Raw genomic sequence first — 16,559 nt, 5'->3', positions numbered from 1 at the left:
GAGTTTTGCCCCCAGAGGCTCCAGCCAAGTTCCCAGGACCGCTTAGAAGGACAGGCCTTTGGAACATTCGCTCAGGGTTAGGTTGGCACTCACTGAGGGGTTCTCTGAAGCTGGGTCACCCCTTGGCTTCTCCCTCCCATTTATTTGGTCTGTTGGGAAGCAGGTGGTCACACACACCCGCACCTACTCTGCTTTGTTATGGGAGCCAGGCCCAGCCTGGGCCTTGCCCTGGAACCAAACCTGAGGGACGGAGATCAGGGGCAGAGGGACAGAGGTGGACCTGCAGGGCAGGGGAGGGATGGAGTTTAGGGATCAACGAGAGCCTGACTATGCCGGATACAAAGGCCCTCTCACTTTCCAGGCGCTGCCCCCCAGTACAGGCCGCATCTCTTCTCTGTAGGCCGGCGCTCCCTTGACCCCAAGAGGTGACTGTATGACACTGGGGAAGCCAAGGGAGAGGCGTGGCCTGGGCGGGAGAACTAGGGCTCACTCGTACCCCTTGGGGCCTCAGGCTGGGCACACTGCGCTTAGCTAAGCCGAGCGCTTCCTCCGGTCAGGAGCCTTCTCCCCCCTTCTCACCCCTCCGGGTCCCTCCTGGGGCGCCCCCTAGCCACGCCCCCGGTGCGGGGGTTCCATCAAGCCCCGCTTCTCCGGGTGCCATCCCGCCTGTTCGCAGGGGTCCTGACCTGGCCACTACGATCGGGGTTGGGGGGGGGGGGCGCCAGTCTCTTGCCGGAAGCGCAGCTTGGCCTGGTCCCTGAGTGGCCCACCTGCGTCGGGCCCCACCCCTGACTCCGCCCCCCGGGCAAGAGGCTGGAGCGCAAGCTCGGCTCTCCAGACGTGTTTTGGTACCCCGACGTTCCGCGGCCCGCCGGCGTCCTCCTTGCAGGCACAGTCCATCGGAGTCTGCAGCCGGGGCCTGCTGTTCCCAGGGGACACGCTCCAAGCAAGCCCCACTGACAACCCCACAGGCCTCTGCCTTCACCCTCCCGCAGCCGTGCGAAGCCCAGAGCTTAGACGCCGTCGGACTCAGGACAGGGGTTTCCCCGCGGCGCATTACCTGCCCCGCCCCTCGCAGAGTGCTATCTCTGCGCGTGCGCACTCGGGAAGGCAGGGTCTTGCGGGCCAAGGCCTTTCACGAAGACTGCTTTACTGCGCCTGCGTCGGGCCAAGCCGGAAGTACGTCCAACTCCCCCTCTTCGGGCTGTGGCCCAGCTTTTGTTTAGGCCTCGCTGGGCTGCAAGTTTTTTCTTCGGCCCTCGCAGAACAGGATGTCACAGCATAGGCCTTCACCTGGAATCTCCCCTTCCCCAACAGATGCAGACTTTCCCTTGCCCATCCGAGAGATGAAATTCAAACCTCTTTAGTCCAGTGTCCTTGATCTTTTATAGCCTGGCCCCATCAAACCTTTCCAACATTGCCTCTTTTACCCTCCTCACTTTCGAACGCTGCTAGCCGCTCTGTAAAGACTCACCCTGCTCTGTTGATCTAAGACCTAAAGCTGATAGGGCCTCTGTGACGCCCTTCCGGAAACTACTCCATCCCCACAGCCGATAGGCCCTACTGGCCTCACACTACACCATCCACATCAGCTGCCTGCTTTCATGCCCCCGCATTTCATTCCCAGGGCATCCTCAGACTGCAGGCTTCTAGATGGCAATGCAAATATTCATCCAGCTCTGTATCACTTAATGTCCAGCCTGACGTGACCAGCAAAGAGTGTGCTGTTTGCTGAAAGAAGGGAAATCTCCAGCCAGCTTGGCAATGAATTTATTAGTTCAGAGTAGAAAGAGCAAGAGTCCAACTGCTTCGATTCTTCAGTAAAAACTGAGCCTCTTGATTGGAGAGCTGCCAGCCTGCCCTCCCCCCTACTCTCCAAACAACTAGCCCTACTATCAAGGCACTTGAGAAAAGGGGAAACAGAGGAGTCTCAGACCGAACCTCCCTGGATCCTAGGAGGGGCCAGGCCAGGCCCTCAAATGCTGGTGTTAGTTCAAGGACAATGCCAGCACCACAGAGGGGCTGGTAAGGGTCATTATTTTGGCACAAGGTGGGAATAATCCAGGATTTGAGGAAGACACTTGGTGATAAGGCTTTGTGGCCTCAAAGGCCATAGCTCCAGCCTGTCCCTCTCTCTAGGAGAGTATTAGAAGCTGGAGGGTAGGGATGGGAGCCCCCAGAATTCCCTATAAAGAGAAAGGGGCTGAACATCAGGATAGGGGAAGAGTTTGAGTCCTCCCTGCTCCCCACTTTCCAGAGAAGTTAATGCTTCTGCTTAAGCACCTCCAAAGAGAGAGAGAGATAGACACTGCCAATAAAAGAATAAAATGCACCCCCCCAGAAGACATTACCCAAAGAAGTTGGGGGCAGTTGGAGCACACCCCATCCCCCCCAGAATCCATAAGTGCTCGCTTTGGGAGGGTTTCAATCTCCTGCAACCCAGTGCTCCAGGCGGGGTAAGTGTCACCCACTTAGGAGCTGATCTGACTCAGAAGGGCTGAGAAGTCCATATCTGCGATGGAGGAGAAGTCTTCATCCCCTGAGAGGAGGCCGTTGGGGAGCCCAGAGGCCCCTAGGGGAGCAGGAGTTGGATCAGGGGGCCTCTGGGACCCTGTCACCAGGCGCGTTATTGCCTCAGGGTACTCCATGAGCATGGGCTCGGCTGTGTGTGGGGCCACAGATACACCCTGGTTCAGGAGCTGCTGAAACTCAGAGTTGTCAACGGATGCCAGGTCTGTGAACACGGCGGGGTCAGCGCTGTTGCCCAGCAGGGCCCCCAGGTCTTCGTCGGCATCAAACTGCAGCTGCAGCAGGGCCTCTGACAGCGTCCCTTCCCCGGCCTGGGTGGTCTTGGGGGCTGGGGGGACCACAGCCTGAGCAAGGCCTGGGGCTAAGATTGGGGCAGGGGCTGGGGCAGGGGCTGGGGCCAGGATTGGGGCAGGGGCCGGGGCCAAGGCAGAGGTCTGGTTTGGGATCTGCCCCGAAGAAAAGACCATGGGGGAGAACTCCTCGAAGTTGATGGTGCTGAGGGACGGCGTAAAGGGATAGGACTGGGGAGCTGGGGAGAGAGAGACAGAGTCAGGGGTCAGAGAGAGCTTCAGAGACCCACCCCGTCTGTGCACCAGCCCCTCCCCAGGAGCTCTCTGCCAGCACCCCGCTCCGTCCTTTGCCTGGTCGACGCGGTTCTGTCCTCACCCCCTCCAGCCCCCACAGCTCTCCCAGCTTCTTAGAGGAAGGGATGCTGTCGGCGATCAGCTGGTACAACTGCACTTTACAGCTGAAAACGAAACCTCGGGAGACCACGAGACCAAGGAGCATCCAGTGTCGTGGCCTGAAGCAGGGCACTTCGTTACTCTTTTTTGAGCTACAGAACAGCACGTACGTTCTGCTACCTTAGAGGAAATTTTGATTCCCTAATTCAACTGGAAGCTGAAGGCAAAGAGTGCATTTTTAAACTGTTTCCCAAGGAATCCAATATGGGATTTAGCTGACACAGTGGTTCTCAGCCCGCAGTGCTCATTGGTAAGGGCATCAGCGGGCTGGGCCACACTTCTGAAGCCTCTGATTGCACAGGTCAGTGATGGGACCGGGACCCAGGAATGCACATCTTCACCACTCCCTAACGGCTCGGATGTAGGTAACTAGGCCTCAAGCCCTGGGAAACATGAGCCCAACAGAGAGCAGGCTTCAGACACCTGCTGGGGAAGCTGACTGCTTGTCCCCCCAGCCCAGGTGTCTAAACCACAGGCCAGACAGATTGGAGCCTGTAGCTCCAGTGGGGCAACAGGAAATCCTTACCTGGCTTGGGAACGGAAGTTGTGCTTCGGGAAGGCACAGCAATGCGCCGGGGTGGAGGCCGGGGGTCGGTGGGTCCTGTGGGGCGAGACTGGGTCAGTCCCTAGCTCCCAGTTCCTAGCTCCCTCGTAGTCTCCCTCCCCCGTCCACCACCTTCTCTCTAATGCTCTCCACTACCCCTCTCACCATTGAAAGGACTCTTTTTCATGATGCTCTTGAAGGTCTCATATGTCCTTTTGCGTTTCTCCTCAATCCGGTGACGATCATCTAGAAAAGAAATGGGGAGAAGTGGGCCTTGCTCTTTTCAGCTGGACCCCCAGAGCTTGCTTGGATCCTCAGAGCTTTCAAAGGACGCTCAGGAGGAAGATGATGATGAGAAAAGCTTTCCTTAAGACCCTTTCTCCAAACCCTCCCCGCCAATGAGAAGAGCCGCACAACACTGTGAGACACAGCAATTCTGAGAATCCCACAGCTTTCCGAGAAGGCCTCTGTTGGCTGAATGCAACCCCCAAAGTCCACATGGACGCCTCCAAGTAAAGGGGCCAAGCTCTGGGGGGGGGCAGGAGCCCTTGGGGGACCCTGTCTCCAGCTTATTGGCATCGCCTACATCCTAGCTCACTCCCAGCCTGGATCCAGGCCTGGCCAAGAGCTTTGTGCTCTGGGGCAGCTGCGGCACGACAGGCTTGCGGAAGACCAACGAGAGACCCGCGCTCTTACCTCGGACGGTTGGCTAGTTCAGCCCGGGGCCTCCAAGACTGCCGACGTACCGTGGCACGTGGATAACTCCACAGCCCTCAGTCCAAAGCCAACCTCATCATCTCACCTCCAAAATCTGCTTCCTCCTCCTCCAGGGTCCCCTCACCACCCATCTGCCCTGTCACCAAAACTAGAAACCTTGAGATCGTCCTCAACATCTTCCTTTCTCTCACTTCCCACCACCCACTAACTTGACAACACATTTACCAAGCACCCACCACATGCAGGCTCTGTTTTGGCCACTGGGGATATGGCTGTGAGTAAGCAGACGAGACTCCTGCTCCCCCAAAAGTTGACACCCTAGTGACGGGGGGCAGAGACACAACCATACACAAGTGATAGGAGCTCTGAGGAAGAGACACAGGGCGATGTAACAGAACCGGAAGTGAGGTTGGAGAGTTGAGGTGGCCACGGAAGCACTGGTGTGAGCCCATCGTGTGAGGATCTGGGGCGAAGCATTTCAAGCCGAGACAACAGCTGGAGAGCAGGTCCTGGGGAGGACCCAGGGAGGCCAGCGGTGGAGGGGAACTTGGCCATTCGCTCCACAAGGTTCACAGCACATCTCCTGGACCACTGCAGCATCTTCCCTGCAATGGCCTCCCTGCCTTCAGTCTCTCCTCTCCAATCCTCTACATACCCCTGCCAGAGTGAGGTTCCAGATCCACTGGTGCCCCTTCCTTGCTTAAACCTTCGGTGGCTCCCCACTACCTTTAGGACAAAATCTTGGATGAATGCCTGAGTCTGACACTCAAGGCTCGCTGCTCACTGGCAGCTCCCGCGAGGTTGCCCCAAACACAGTGGGCGCCCTCCAACACCCCTGCACCTCCAGGTGCCTGTCCGCCTGCCTACAGAATGCACTTCTGGGTCTTTCTCCACCTTAAATGCTCCTGCTCCAGGTGGCCATCTCCAGCTCTTTGCACACGCCTCCCTCCATCTCACACGTCATTCTGTCACTTAAGAATCTGTTCTGCGTGTTTATCTTTCTCATGTGACTGAGCTTCTGGAGCGCAGGGAACACATCTCCGTCACCTCTGTATTCATACTCCCTAGCACGGGCCCTGACACCAACTGGGCTCTCGGTAGTTATTTGTGGAAAGAACCGATGGCTGTTTCACGGGTTGCTTTCCAAACTCTATTAGACTGTCCCGAGGGCAGAAAACACCCTCAGGCTAGATGATGGGCTTTGGATTGAAGATCATTCTGGCTGTTCCTAATGTGGTCAGGTGCCCAAAAGCCTGTATCAAATCATGACGATGTCGTCGTGACAAGAGACACACAGCATGCCCACAGGACCCTAGAGCCAGAGAGCCTGGGTTTAAATACTAACTCTGCGACTATCAATGTGACCTCGGGCAAGTTAGACACCATGTTCTAAAATCAGGTAATTCACTGATATGCTTGGAATAGGACCAAACACGTAATAAGGGCTCAGTGTCTTGGGTGCCCTTACTATGAACTGAGGCAAGCAAGAGAATCTGGCTATTGCATAAATCCCTGCCCAACTCCAGTGTGTGACCCTCACCCACAGCCACGTCTAGCCCTGGCCTCACTTTCACTGGCGGGAGTCCGACAGCCCTGCTGCTTCCCTCCCCAGCTGTGTACCTGTGTCTGGCAAGTACTGGAATTCCATGGGCTCGCTGAGCTCCCGATCTGAAGGCCGCCGCAGCTGCATGGAGACACGCACGGGGGCCTGCAGGCTGGGGTCAGCGTAGGGAGGTGTCCGGAACACAATGGCCACTTGTCGGTGGACGTCAGCTTGAGAAAAGGAGCCTCGGGCCTCCCAGCCTGGTCCGGTGAAATATACTTCAATGTCCTCTGCAGGAGATGGGGCAGCAATGTGGGTCACTGTGTTCAACTCACACAGCTCATCAGCCCCCCACAATTGCTGAGACTTGTTTCCTGAGATACATCACTCTGCTGCCCCCGAGGTGTTGGCGGGAGTGTTTAAAGCCAGTCTCCTGACACTCACCATCTCTGCTTAGCCTTGCCCCTCACCTCCTGTTCCAGAGTCCAGCCCTCTTCCTGGTGTATACCTTTCTGCACCTTGTCACACAGCAGGAAGATCTCATCCCCCCCGAGGCAGCTCCCAGAGTTTCGGTTCACTCGGCAGATCTTGAGCTCGGCGGTATTGGGGGCACCTGAGGGTGTGGGAATAAGGAAGGAAGCCCAGAACCATCAGAGGTCTCCAGTGCTGGCCCGCAGGAGATGCAACATCCCTGTCCATCCCAGAGTCAAGGCTGTCCAGAGCTTCCTGACCACACCTCTGCAGCCAAGGTTCGACCGATCCCATGGCTCCTCGCTCCCAACTTCTTTAGCAACTGTTTACGTACTAGCACCTACTATGTACCCAGCACCGTTCTAGGCACAGAGAACACAACAAAACCCAAACATCTCTGACCTCATGGAGCTTATAGTCCAGGGGAACCAATCTGGTCACACCTCCTCTCTTTCCACCACACCCAAGCAACCTTCAAGGCCCAGTATGCTTGGCAACAAACCCCTCCTGACTTCAACTTCATCCTGGTTTCCTATCCCTTTTATTTTCATTCATCTTGGCTGGTTACATAATTTAAAAGACTGCAATTGATCAACATTGGCCCAATTCATCTGTGAACTTCCCGTGAGCTTTCATCATTGAATTACTACTCTGAATCATCTTGTTCCTGGGAGCTCATTTCCTGGAGTTTTTAGTACAGTTCTGGGCACACCATCCTCTCATCACCTATTCAGAGTGCCTGTCTTCCACTGGACTCCCTGCCAACCTGGAAACTATGCCTCAAGGGCAGCTCAGGGTCTTCTCTGCCTTGTCCCCTCAGCCAGCACAGAGCTGGACATGGAAGAGATGACAAATACACAAGATGCCTGAATGAAGCCAGAGCTCCTCTCGCAGGCCATTCCCAGCCAACCCCCTTCCTCCTCCCAGGCTCGTCCCTCTCCCCTTCCCACGGCTCCTTGGCCACTTACGGTTGTCAAAGATGGGATGAGAGAGGACAGGTGACAAGCGGAGGGGCCTGCCTGCCGGGTCCCGCACTGTCACCTGGAAGCAGAGTCGCACCGCATTCAGGTCGTAGTCCCCACGCTGTTCTTCTATGGGAACTGTCACAAAAATAGATGGTCAGGGGATCGGGAGGTATGGTGGGGAGTTCTGGGCCAGGGGGATTGCTTGAGTGAGTGTCAAACAGTAGGAGTCCTAAAGGAGGAGGGAGAGAAGGTTCTAGACCCATCACTGACCTGGGTGACCCACCTGGGACCCTGGATGTCATGTCCCCTCACTGGCTCCCAGTTTCCCCAGTGGTAAAATGGGAGTGTGTACTGAATGGGCAGCAAAATTCCATCTGTACTATGAGTCTTGGCCAATGAGGGAGAGATGCAAGGAAGGTGGCTCCGAAAGGATGACAGAGGGTGGGGGTCCTTCAGGCAGGTCCCAGCCTTTGTTCCCTCACCCCTCACCTTGGAAGGGATTGTTGTTGGTCTGGATGCGTTGACTGATGGCCTGCTCCAGGTCCCGCTTCTTTACACACTGGATCCCCAGGTTCTGGAAGCTGAGTCCCCCCGCCAGGAATAAGTCCCCTTGTCTCTGCCCAGTCTGCCCCTCCTTCCCATACCCATTCACCAGATCACCACTGTGCTTCACCCCCTCGAATGGCTTCCTACGGTGCTGCAAAGAAACCCACTCCTTACCTTAGCTGACAAGCACCTGTGCCCTGCGGCCTGGCCCTAGCCACAGTCCCTGCTGGCCCCCCCCACCCTCAGCCGCAGTAGCTTCTTTTCTGTTCTCCAAACACACTAAACTCACCCCCCACTTCGAGACCTTTGCATTTGTTCACTCTGCTTGGAATGTTTTTTCCATGCTTCTCTGCTCTTTCTCACTATTCAAGCCTTAACTGGGAGGCCTTTCCTGACAATCCCCGGCCTCCCCTCCACCAGTCGGCTATTCTTCCAACCTAAAACTGTTTTTATTTTCATCAGTGAGGTTACTTTGGGGGTTCAGAGGTGATTACGGGGTCCATCCCTATCCCATGGAGCTCATATCTACTTGACAGTGGAGATGCACAAACAGGTAAGTTCAAGGCAAAGAGAATCTGCTTGCAGAGCTAGGAGTGAGGAATTCTGCCCCGTGTCCAGCTACATAACGGCCCTGCCTCCTGTCCCCCGACGTCACCCCCCATACCCTGCTGGTCAGGAGCTCACCTGTGGATGCAGCGGTCTGGGCAGAGCTCAGCCTCATAGAAGCCATCCCGGCAGTCTTTCCCCACAAGCTCATGGGGGTGAGGCCGGTGAGGGGGGTCCTTGGTGACCAGGGAGATGCGAACTGTCCCTGGCCCAGTGTAGCCATTGATCTGTTCAAAGTACAGAGAACATCTAGAGACTTGGGAATTCCAGTCCCAATTCCCAGATGCTGACTGCACCCAGGGCCTGGAGGTGAGCCTGCTGGGGTTCCGCAGTTCCTTCCCGCAAACCCACTCTGTGCGCCCCCGCCCCCCCCACCACCACTAACAGCCATGCTGACCTTGATGGTGGGGTGGGTCTTGGTGGTATCAGTGCTCCTCTCGCCCGGGATACTGCCGGCGGAGCGCCCCTCGCACTTGTAGCGGAAGCGCATGCCCCGCTGCTTGGGCTGCTCGATGATCTCCACATAGGGGCCAGAGGCCTGGGCAGGCTCTGCAGGCGAGACGCCGACCAGCCCCAATCAGGCGGCTGCCCTCCTTGTCCCGAACCCCCGGGGAGCTCCTCCCGACTCACTGAGAAAGGGTGGTCCACTTACCAGACGGGAAGATGAGGGGAAACAGGTCTGAAAGGAGAGGGAGACAAGCGTCAGCACAAGCCCACTTCCCATCCTTACCACGGTGGGCCTGCTGCCCCGCGGAGAGGCGATGGAGCCAGACTCCCTCCCTCCCAAGGGCACTGAGCCAGGGCCTGCTCCCTGGAAAGCCTGCGGTGAAACTAAGGAGAAGGGGCAAAGTAGGCAGAAACACCTGTTTCCTGATGGAAAACTGGGTACAGCGTCCTCTCCCTACTGAGGGAAACGGAGTCAGGGCCCGTTCTACTTCCATAAGGAAAACTAAGGGAGGGCACTCCCCACACCTCACCCTGAGAGAAAACTGAGTCAGATACATTCTCCCCTAACAAGGAAACTAAGTCAGAACTGCCCCCATGGCCCCGGGCTGAAACGGAGTCAAAGCTCACCGCCCCCCTTCCCCGGAGGATACTTTGTCAAGACCCCGCCACCCAAAGGGGAAACTGAGTCAGACCCTTCCAAGCCCGCCCCGCCCCGCGCCACCATCCGGCCGGCCGCTCCCTGCGTAGCGCCCCGGCGCAGGAAGGGGCGGAAGGCGGCGCGGGGTCCCCCGTCGCCGTCCCCGCGGCCCCGACGCGGCCACCCCGCGGGGTCAGAGGGCGCCCTCACCGTCCATGGCCGGGGTCCCGGGGGCGGGGCCGGGGTCGCAGCTGGGCCCGCAGCGCGCGCTACAGCCAAGCCATTCGCCAGAGGCGGAAATGCGCCGCGCGCGCCCGCCGCCGCGTCACTGCCGGGAATCCGGCCGCGCCTGCGCGCTGCGCCGCCGCCGCCGCCGCTACCGCCGCCGCCGACTCGGCCGTCGTCACCCGCGCGGGGCCAGGTGCGCGCCCCGCCGAGGACTGGAGGCCGCGCGCGCCGCCGCTGCCGGAGGCTGGGAACAAGTGCGCGCCGCTCGGGGGACTAAGAAGCTGCTCGTCCCGACGCCGCTTCTGGGGCTGGCGGGGCTGCTGGGCTCCCTTCCTTGGTCTGGGCCCCGCCTGGAGGGCGGGCCCGACGATTACTCACAATGTTTTTAGGGGATTTCGGGGGCCCCCTCCCGCTGATCGGAGGAGTTTGGTGATGTCACCAGGCCCGGTCTGGAGCCCAGCCAGGGCTGCTGGCTGCGGCCGCCTTCCCTGCGCAGGGAAAGGCCCGGGCCTGCTTCGCCTGCAAAGGCCAGGTGGCTGAACACACGGTTTCCTAATCGCCAAAGGTGCTTCATGGTAGTTGTCGCCGCAGAAGCACTTTTTAATTTGCCATCCACCCCAATCTGAACGCAGCGGGGGCAAAAGGGAACGACCGGACTTTTCCACCTGGCAGTGCTTGGACCGTGGGCTTCGCAGAGCGGGCTGCACGCCAGGGGCGACCGAGGCCGCGCTGAGTCGGCTGCCGCTAGCCAGGGGGCCGGAGGGCTCGTAGGTTTAGGATGCATATGCGTTGGGCGCCCGGGTGGCTCAGATGGTTAAGCGTCTGTCTTCGGCTCAGGTCATGATCCCAGGGTCTTGGGATCGAGTCCCGCATCAGGCTCCCTACTCCTTGGGAGCCTGCTTCTCCCTCTGCCCCCCCCCCCCCGTCTGTCTCTCATGAATAAATAAATAAAAAGTTTTAAAAAAAAGATGCATATGCGTTTACGATTCATCCATACTGCGGGTCCTGGGGGGACGATGGATGGACAGGGGTAAATATCCAGAGCCTCCTCTCTGCCGCCAGATGTCTGTGTCTTAGAAGGTCCCGGACCCCTGGTGCCGCTTAAACCGGCAGGGTCATTTCCCCCTCTCCCCCGCCCATCTCCCCAGGGCCTACTGTTAGGGTCCAACCGTTGACCAGAACATTTCCACTAATTACCCATCAAGTGACCTCTCGGCGGGGGGCGGGGTATCGTCCCCAAGGCCAAGCCCATATGCGTATGCGGGGTGAGGGAGGAGGCTGGAGTACCCCCCACTCCAGGCTTTTTGCTCATCCCCAAAGGAAGATGCCCCGGTGGCAGGCTGCAGATTCTTCCCCAAATGGAGAAAGACTGACTTCGTTCTAAATTAGGGAATCATGTGGGAATTGGAAAAGATTGGAAATTCTGACTTGCTTTCCCAGGCTCGGAAAAAACAGGAAGAGAAAAGTGAAAACAGTTAACCACCCCTCCCACTCATTTCAGTTTCTCCTTTGGCTGGCCCGGATTTGAAGAGTCAGCTCACTTTTTTTTTTGAGGAGGCCGACTTGAGGTCGACAGAATGGATTAATTACAATCTTTGGTTAATGACACAATTAGTGATCCTTGCATGATCCTCTTTTAAAAATTCACATATATTTATAACTTAACACGTGGAATTGCACTGTGCCCATTGCAAAACTTAAGGGGCTAGGTAGAATACCACCAGGACTGTGTCCACCCACCACCTGTTCATCCCTCTACACTGGCGTCCCATGCACCATCACCCAGTAGTCTGTGTTACTGCCTTGACATGTTTTAAAAGAAAAAAAAAGAAGTACTCACATATACAGGCCTACACAATATGTTGTTTGGTTTTGATGAGTTCTGAACTTCTATGAAGAGAGTTATCATACTACTTTTCCTTGGTTATTTGCTTTTATTACTCAACATATTACTAAGATTCATCTGTTCCATTGTTCATTCACCTTTTACTACTGTATACTATTCTGTTGTGTGAATATACCATGGTTTGTTTGTTTATTCATCCTGAGAATGGCCACATGGGTTTCTGTGGTGGTTTTTTTTTTTTTTGCTATTATAAACAGTGTTATTAAGAACATTCCTGTGTATGTGTCCTGTTGTACATGTATCCAGGGTTTTTTTGAGGGGTACATACCCAAAAGTGATTTATTAGGGTATAGAATTTCCCTTTATCAGTTTTCTAAATAAGGTCTTAGTTCTCTCATATTCTCCAAAATTGATAAATAGGCATTTTTAAATTTTTAAATTTTTTTTAAAGATTTTATATATTTATTTGACACAGAGAGAGCACCAGCAGGGGGAGGAACAGAGGGAGAGGGACAAGCCGACTCTGAGCTCAGTGCTGAGCCTGATATAGGGCTCAATGCCATGACCCTGAGATCATGATCTGAGCCAAAATCAAGAGTCAGAGGCTTAACCGACTGGGCCACCCAGGTGCCTAGGCATTTTAAAAAAATCTTAATGAATGCATAGATTTAAACATATTTGATGTGCTTTGATCTGTTAATATTTGATCTATTGTTATTCTTTTTTTTAAGATTCTATTTGACAGAGAGAGACATAGTAAGAGCAGGAACACAAGCAGAGAGAGTGGGAGAGGGAGAAGCAGGCTTCCCGTGGAGCAGGGAACCCGATGCGAGGCTCGATCCCAGGACCCTGGGACCATGACCTGAGTGGAAGGTAGACGCTTAACAACTGAGCCACCCAGGCACCCCTGATCTATTGTTATTCTTATTGAAGTTCAAATTGTTCCATCTCTGACCAGTGGAAATCTTTTCAACTCTGTTCTTCAGGACTTTTGACATAATTCCACAATTCCGAGATCTGGAATTGGAAAGCTTTCTGAAGAGCCTGGTTCTTCTTAGTGGGAAATGGTATTTAGAGACCCCAGTCTTAGTGCTAGTATCAATAAGTATTGATACTGGGTGAGTCATTGTACATCTTTTCAATAAACAGGCTATATATATAAAATAAATGCATCAGGAGTTCGCATTGGTATCTCCTTTTCTTTTTTTAGATTTTTTATTTATTCATTTGAGAGAGAGACAGAGAGAGAGCACAAGCAGGGGAGAGAGGCAGAGGGAGAAGCAAACTCCCTGCTGAGCAGGGAGCCCAATGTGGGGCTCGATCCCAGGACCTAGAGATCACGACCTGAGCTGAAGGCAGATGCTTAACCATCTGAGCCATCCAAGCGCCCCGTGATATCTCCTTTTCAAATTTAGGACCACAGGGTTTTAACTTAACCTCAATTATCTTATGTATTTCTCCTGTGTTTAAAAAAAAAACACACAACTCAATTCTCTTTTTGCAGACATAGAACAATGCATTCTTAAGTTCATATGTAGTCTCAAGGGACCCTGAATAGCCAAAACAATCTGGAAAAAGAAAAACAAAGTTGGAGGACTAATACTTCTTGATTTCAAAACTTACTACAAAAGAATACTAATCAAACTAATGTGGTACAGATATATAGATCAATGAAATAGAATAGATAGCCCAGAAAAATAAACTCTCATATATATGTTTGAATGATTAAAAAAATTTTTTTTTATTAATCAGAGAGAGAGAGAGAGTGCACAAGCAGGGCGAGCAGCAGGCCGAGGGAGAAGCAGGCTCCCCGCTGAGCAAGGAACCCGATGCAGGACCCCATCCCAGGACCCTGGGATCATGACCTGAGCCAAAGGCAGATGCTTAACTGACTGAGCCAACCAGACGTCCCTATATGGTTGAATGATTTTGGAAAAGAGTGCTAAGACCATTCAGTAAGGAAAGAACAGTCTTTTCACAAATGGTGCTGGGAAAACTGGATATCCACTTTCAACAGAATAAAGTTGGACCCTTACCTTACATCATATACACAAATTAACTCAAAATAAATTGAAGACTTAAAGAACTAAAACCATAAACTCTTTTTTTCTTTTTTAGAGGGGGAGAGAGAGAGAGTGAGCGAGTGAATGCACGGTGTGGGGGGAGGGGCAAAGGGAGAGGGAGAGAGAATCCTAAGCAGAGTCCATGCCCAGCGTGGAGCCCAACGCCAGGCTCAGTCTCACAACCCTGAGATCATGACCTGGGTCAAAATCAAGAGTCGGACACTTAATCAATTGAGCCACCCAGGTGTCCCAAACTATAAAACTCTTAGAAGAAAGCAGAGGGGAAAATCTTCATCACATTGGACTTGGCAGTGATTTCTTGGATATGACACAACAACACAGGCAAACAAAGAAAAGAGATTTTAAGAAATAGATAAATTCGACTTTGTCAAAACTGAAAACTTTTTTGCATCAGAAGACACTATCAACGGAGTAAAAAAGCAACACAGAAGGAGAAGAAATGTTTACAAGGCATGATCAGATAAATATTCATATCCAGGATATATAAATAACTCCTAAAACTCAACAACCACCACCAAAAAACTCAATTCAAAAATAGGCAATGAGCAGATATTTCTCTAAAGATATAAAATAGCAAATAAGCACATGAAAAGATGCTCAGCATAACAGCCATCAGAGAAATGACTAATATACAAAGTTTAATACAAAGATGAACACAAATATGAACACAGCGTTTAATAAAACAATGTAAATATTGTCTATAAAACCATATAAATAGTTTTCTTGTTGGAGCTGGTTGTTGGTGGTGTTGTTGGTGTGTGTGTGTGTGTGTTTTAAGTAGGCTTCACACCCGGCATGGAGCCCAACACAGGGCTTGAACTCAGAACCCTGAGGTCAAGACCTGAGCTGAAATCAAGAGTCAGACACTTAAACGAGGAGACCCCCAGGTGCCCCGTTGTTTTTTAAGCAGGCTCCACACCCAACGTGGAGCTTGAACTCATGACCCTGAGATCAGGAGTCGTATGCTCTACCAGCTGAGCCAGCTAGGCACCCAGGGAGCTGGTTGCCCCTATTTATTTGCTTTTTAAAAGATTTTATTTTGGGGGCACCTGAGTGGCTCAGTCATTAAGCGTCTGCCTTCGGCTCAGGTTATGATCCCAGGGTCCCAGGATCGAGCCCCGCATCAGGCTCCCTGCTCAGCGGGGAGCCTGCTTCTCCCTCTCTCTTTGCCTGCCGCTCCCCCTGCTTGTGCTCTCTCTCTCTGTGTCAAATAAATAAATTACATCTTAAAAAATATTTTATTTTTAGGTAATCTCTACACCCAACGTGGGGCTCGAACTCACAACCCCAAAATCAAGTCACATGCTCTACCGACTGAGCCAGCCAGGGGCCCCAAACCTCCCAGTTTAAATAAGGAACTTAGAAACAAGTTATCTGTCAGTTTTTCTGACACATATGGAAATATCTGCACCGGTTATGGATTTAATATCTGTTTCTGTAACTCTCCTAAAAATGACATCTTCCAGGGGTGCCTGGGTGGCTCAGTCAGTTAAGCATCTGCCTTCAGCTCAGGTCATGATCCCAGGGTCCTGGGATCGAGCCCCACATCGGGCTCCCTGCTCAGCAGAAGCCTGCTTCTCCCTCTCCCACTCCCCCTGCTTGTGTTCCTGCTCTTGCTATCTCTGTCAAATAAATAAATAAAGTCTTAAAAAAAAAAATGACATCTTCCCTATCTCTTGGTATTTTCCTCCCAGTGGTAATTTGGGAATGTATGAATTGAAATTGTATCAAACTAGAAAAGTACACCTGGATATGTAAAGAAATCACTGCTTTGCATCTTTCTGGCCACCAGCCAGTTGATTTACTTTACATGTGACTTGTCTTAGTTCACTGGGCCCTGGGAACCAGCTCCCCTGGCCCATTTCCAGCATTATAACAATAGCTAACATTGCGCATTGATTGTGTGTCAGATTTTGAGCTAAATGCCGTACATGGGTGATCATTTGAATCTAATGCTCACAGCCAGTCTTTGAGCTAGGTGTTGTACCATTCACCTCCACATTACATGTGAAGTAGCAGGTTCAAAGACACCGGGTAACATGCTTAAGGTCACATAGCTTCTGGAGAAGCCAAGATTTAAACCCAGTTCTGTCTGACCTGAGAGCTGACATTTTGTCGCAATTACCTATGACAGTGTGACCAGGGAGCCAAGTCCCAGATGCAGTGGCTGGAAGGACCCTTGGGGCCCTTCAGGTCGGCTTTGAAGCAAGTCTCTTCCCTAGTGTCCTTCCATGTCTACCTTTGGCTCCAACTCAGTCACCTCAAGCAAGAGGATGCTCGAAGCAGCTCTGGATTTTCAAGGTCCTTTCTGATGTAAGGTCAGAATCTGCCTCCCTTTGGCTTCCATTAGATGGTTAGCCTTTTGCCCTATGAGGCCTTAAAGAAGACATTAGGCTAGTCCCCACCCTAGGGAATCCCCGCAGATCTTGACTCATTCATTTACCAGATATTTACTGTGTACCCACAGTGTGCCTGGGACAGAGCAGTGAACAAGACAAAGTTGTAACCTTGGTGGAGTTGGCGCGCGCGTGCGCGTGCACACACACATACGCGCGCGCGCGCACACACACACACCCTTCTAGTCTCTCTGGATTATTCCAGCTTTCCAGATTCAAGGTCCTTTGAAAATGTGTACAGATTTGTAAATTTGTAC

The 16,559-nt window shown here is 53.1% G+C and overlaps 1 protein-coding gene across 2 annotated transcripts; it reads right to left on the bottom strand.

Moving 5' to 3' along the window:
- Positions 1-1,753: 1,753 nt before the first annotated feature.
- On the bottom strand, positions 1,754-10,075 carry RELA (RELA proto-oncogene, NF-kB subunit). 2 transcript variants are annotated; one of them, XM_028118153.2, is made up of 11 exons: positions 9,959-10,074; positions 9,317-9,343; positions 9,062-9,213; positions 8,743-8,891; positions 8,002-8,093; positions 7,516-7,647; positions 6,585-6,689; positions 6,154-6,366; positions 3,982-4,062; positions 3,799-3,873; positions 1,754-3,058 (listed from the first exon to the last, which is right to left on the bottom strand). In XM_028118153.2, the coding sequence occupies exons 1-11, from the start codon at positions 9,963-9,965 to the stop codon at positions 2,472-2,474; spliced, it is 1,620 nt and encodes a 539-aa protein (XP_027973954.1). In that variant the 5' UTR covers positions 9,966-10,074; the 3' UTR covers positions 1,754-2,471. The 2 variants fall into 2 exon arrangements, with proteins under 2 accessions (XP_027973954.1, XP_087873558.1); XM_088017432.1 differs by lacking the exon at positions 8,002-8,093 and having other exon boundaries at positions 9,959-10,075.
- Positions 10,076-16,559: the final 6,484 nt, after the last annotated feature.

This window comes from Eumetopias jubatus, unplaced genomic scaffold (assembly GCF_037043125.1).
Source record: "Eumetopias jubatus isolate StellerSeaLion01/CBP00866 unplaced genomic scaffold, mEumJub1_p1.0 scaffold_13, whole genome shotgun sequence".
Taxonomy (NCBI): domain Eukaryota; kingdom Metazoa; phylum Chordata; class Mammalia; order Carnivora; family Otariidae; genus Eumetopias; species Eumetopias jubatus.
Note: the sequence above shows the minus strand (reverse complement) of the source record. Positions and strands in the feature narration are given on the sequence as shown.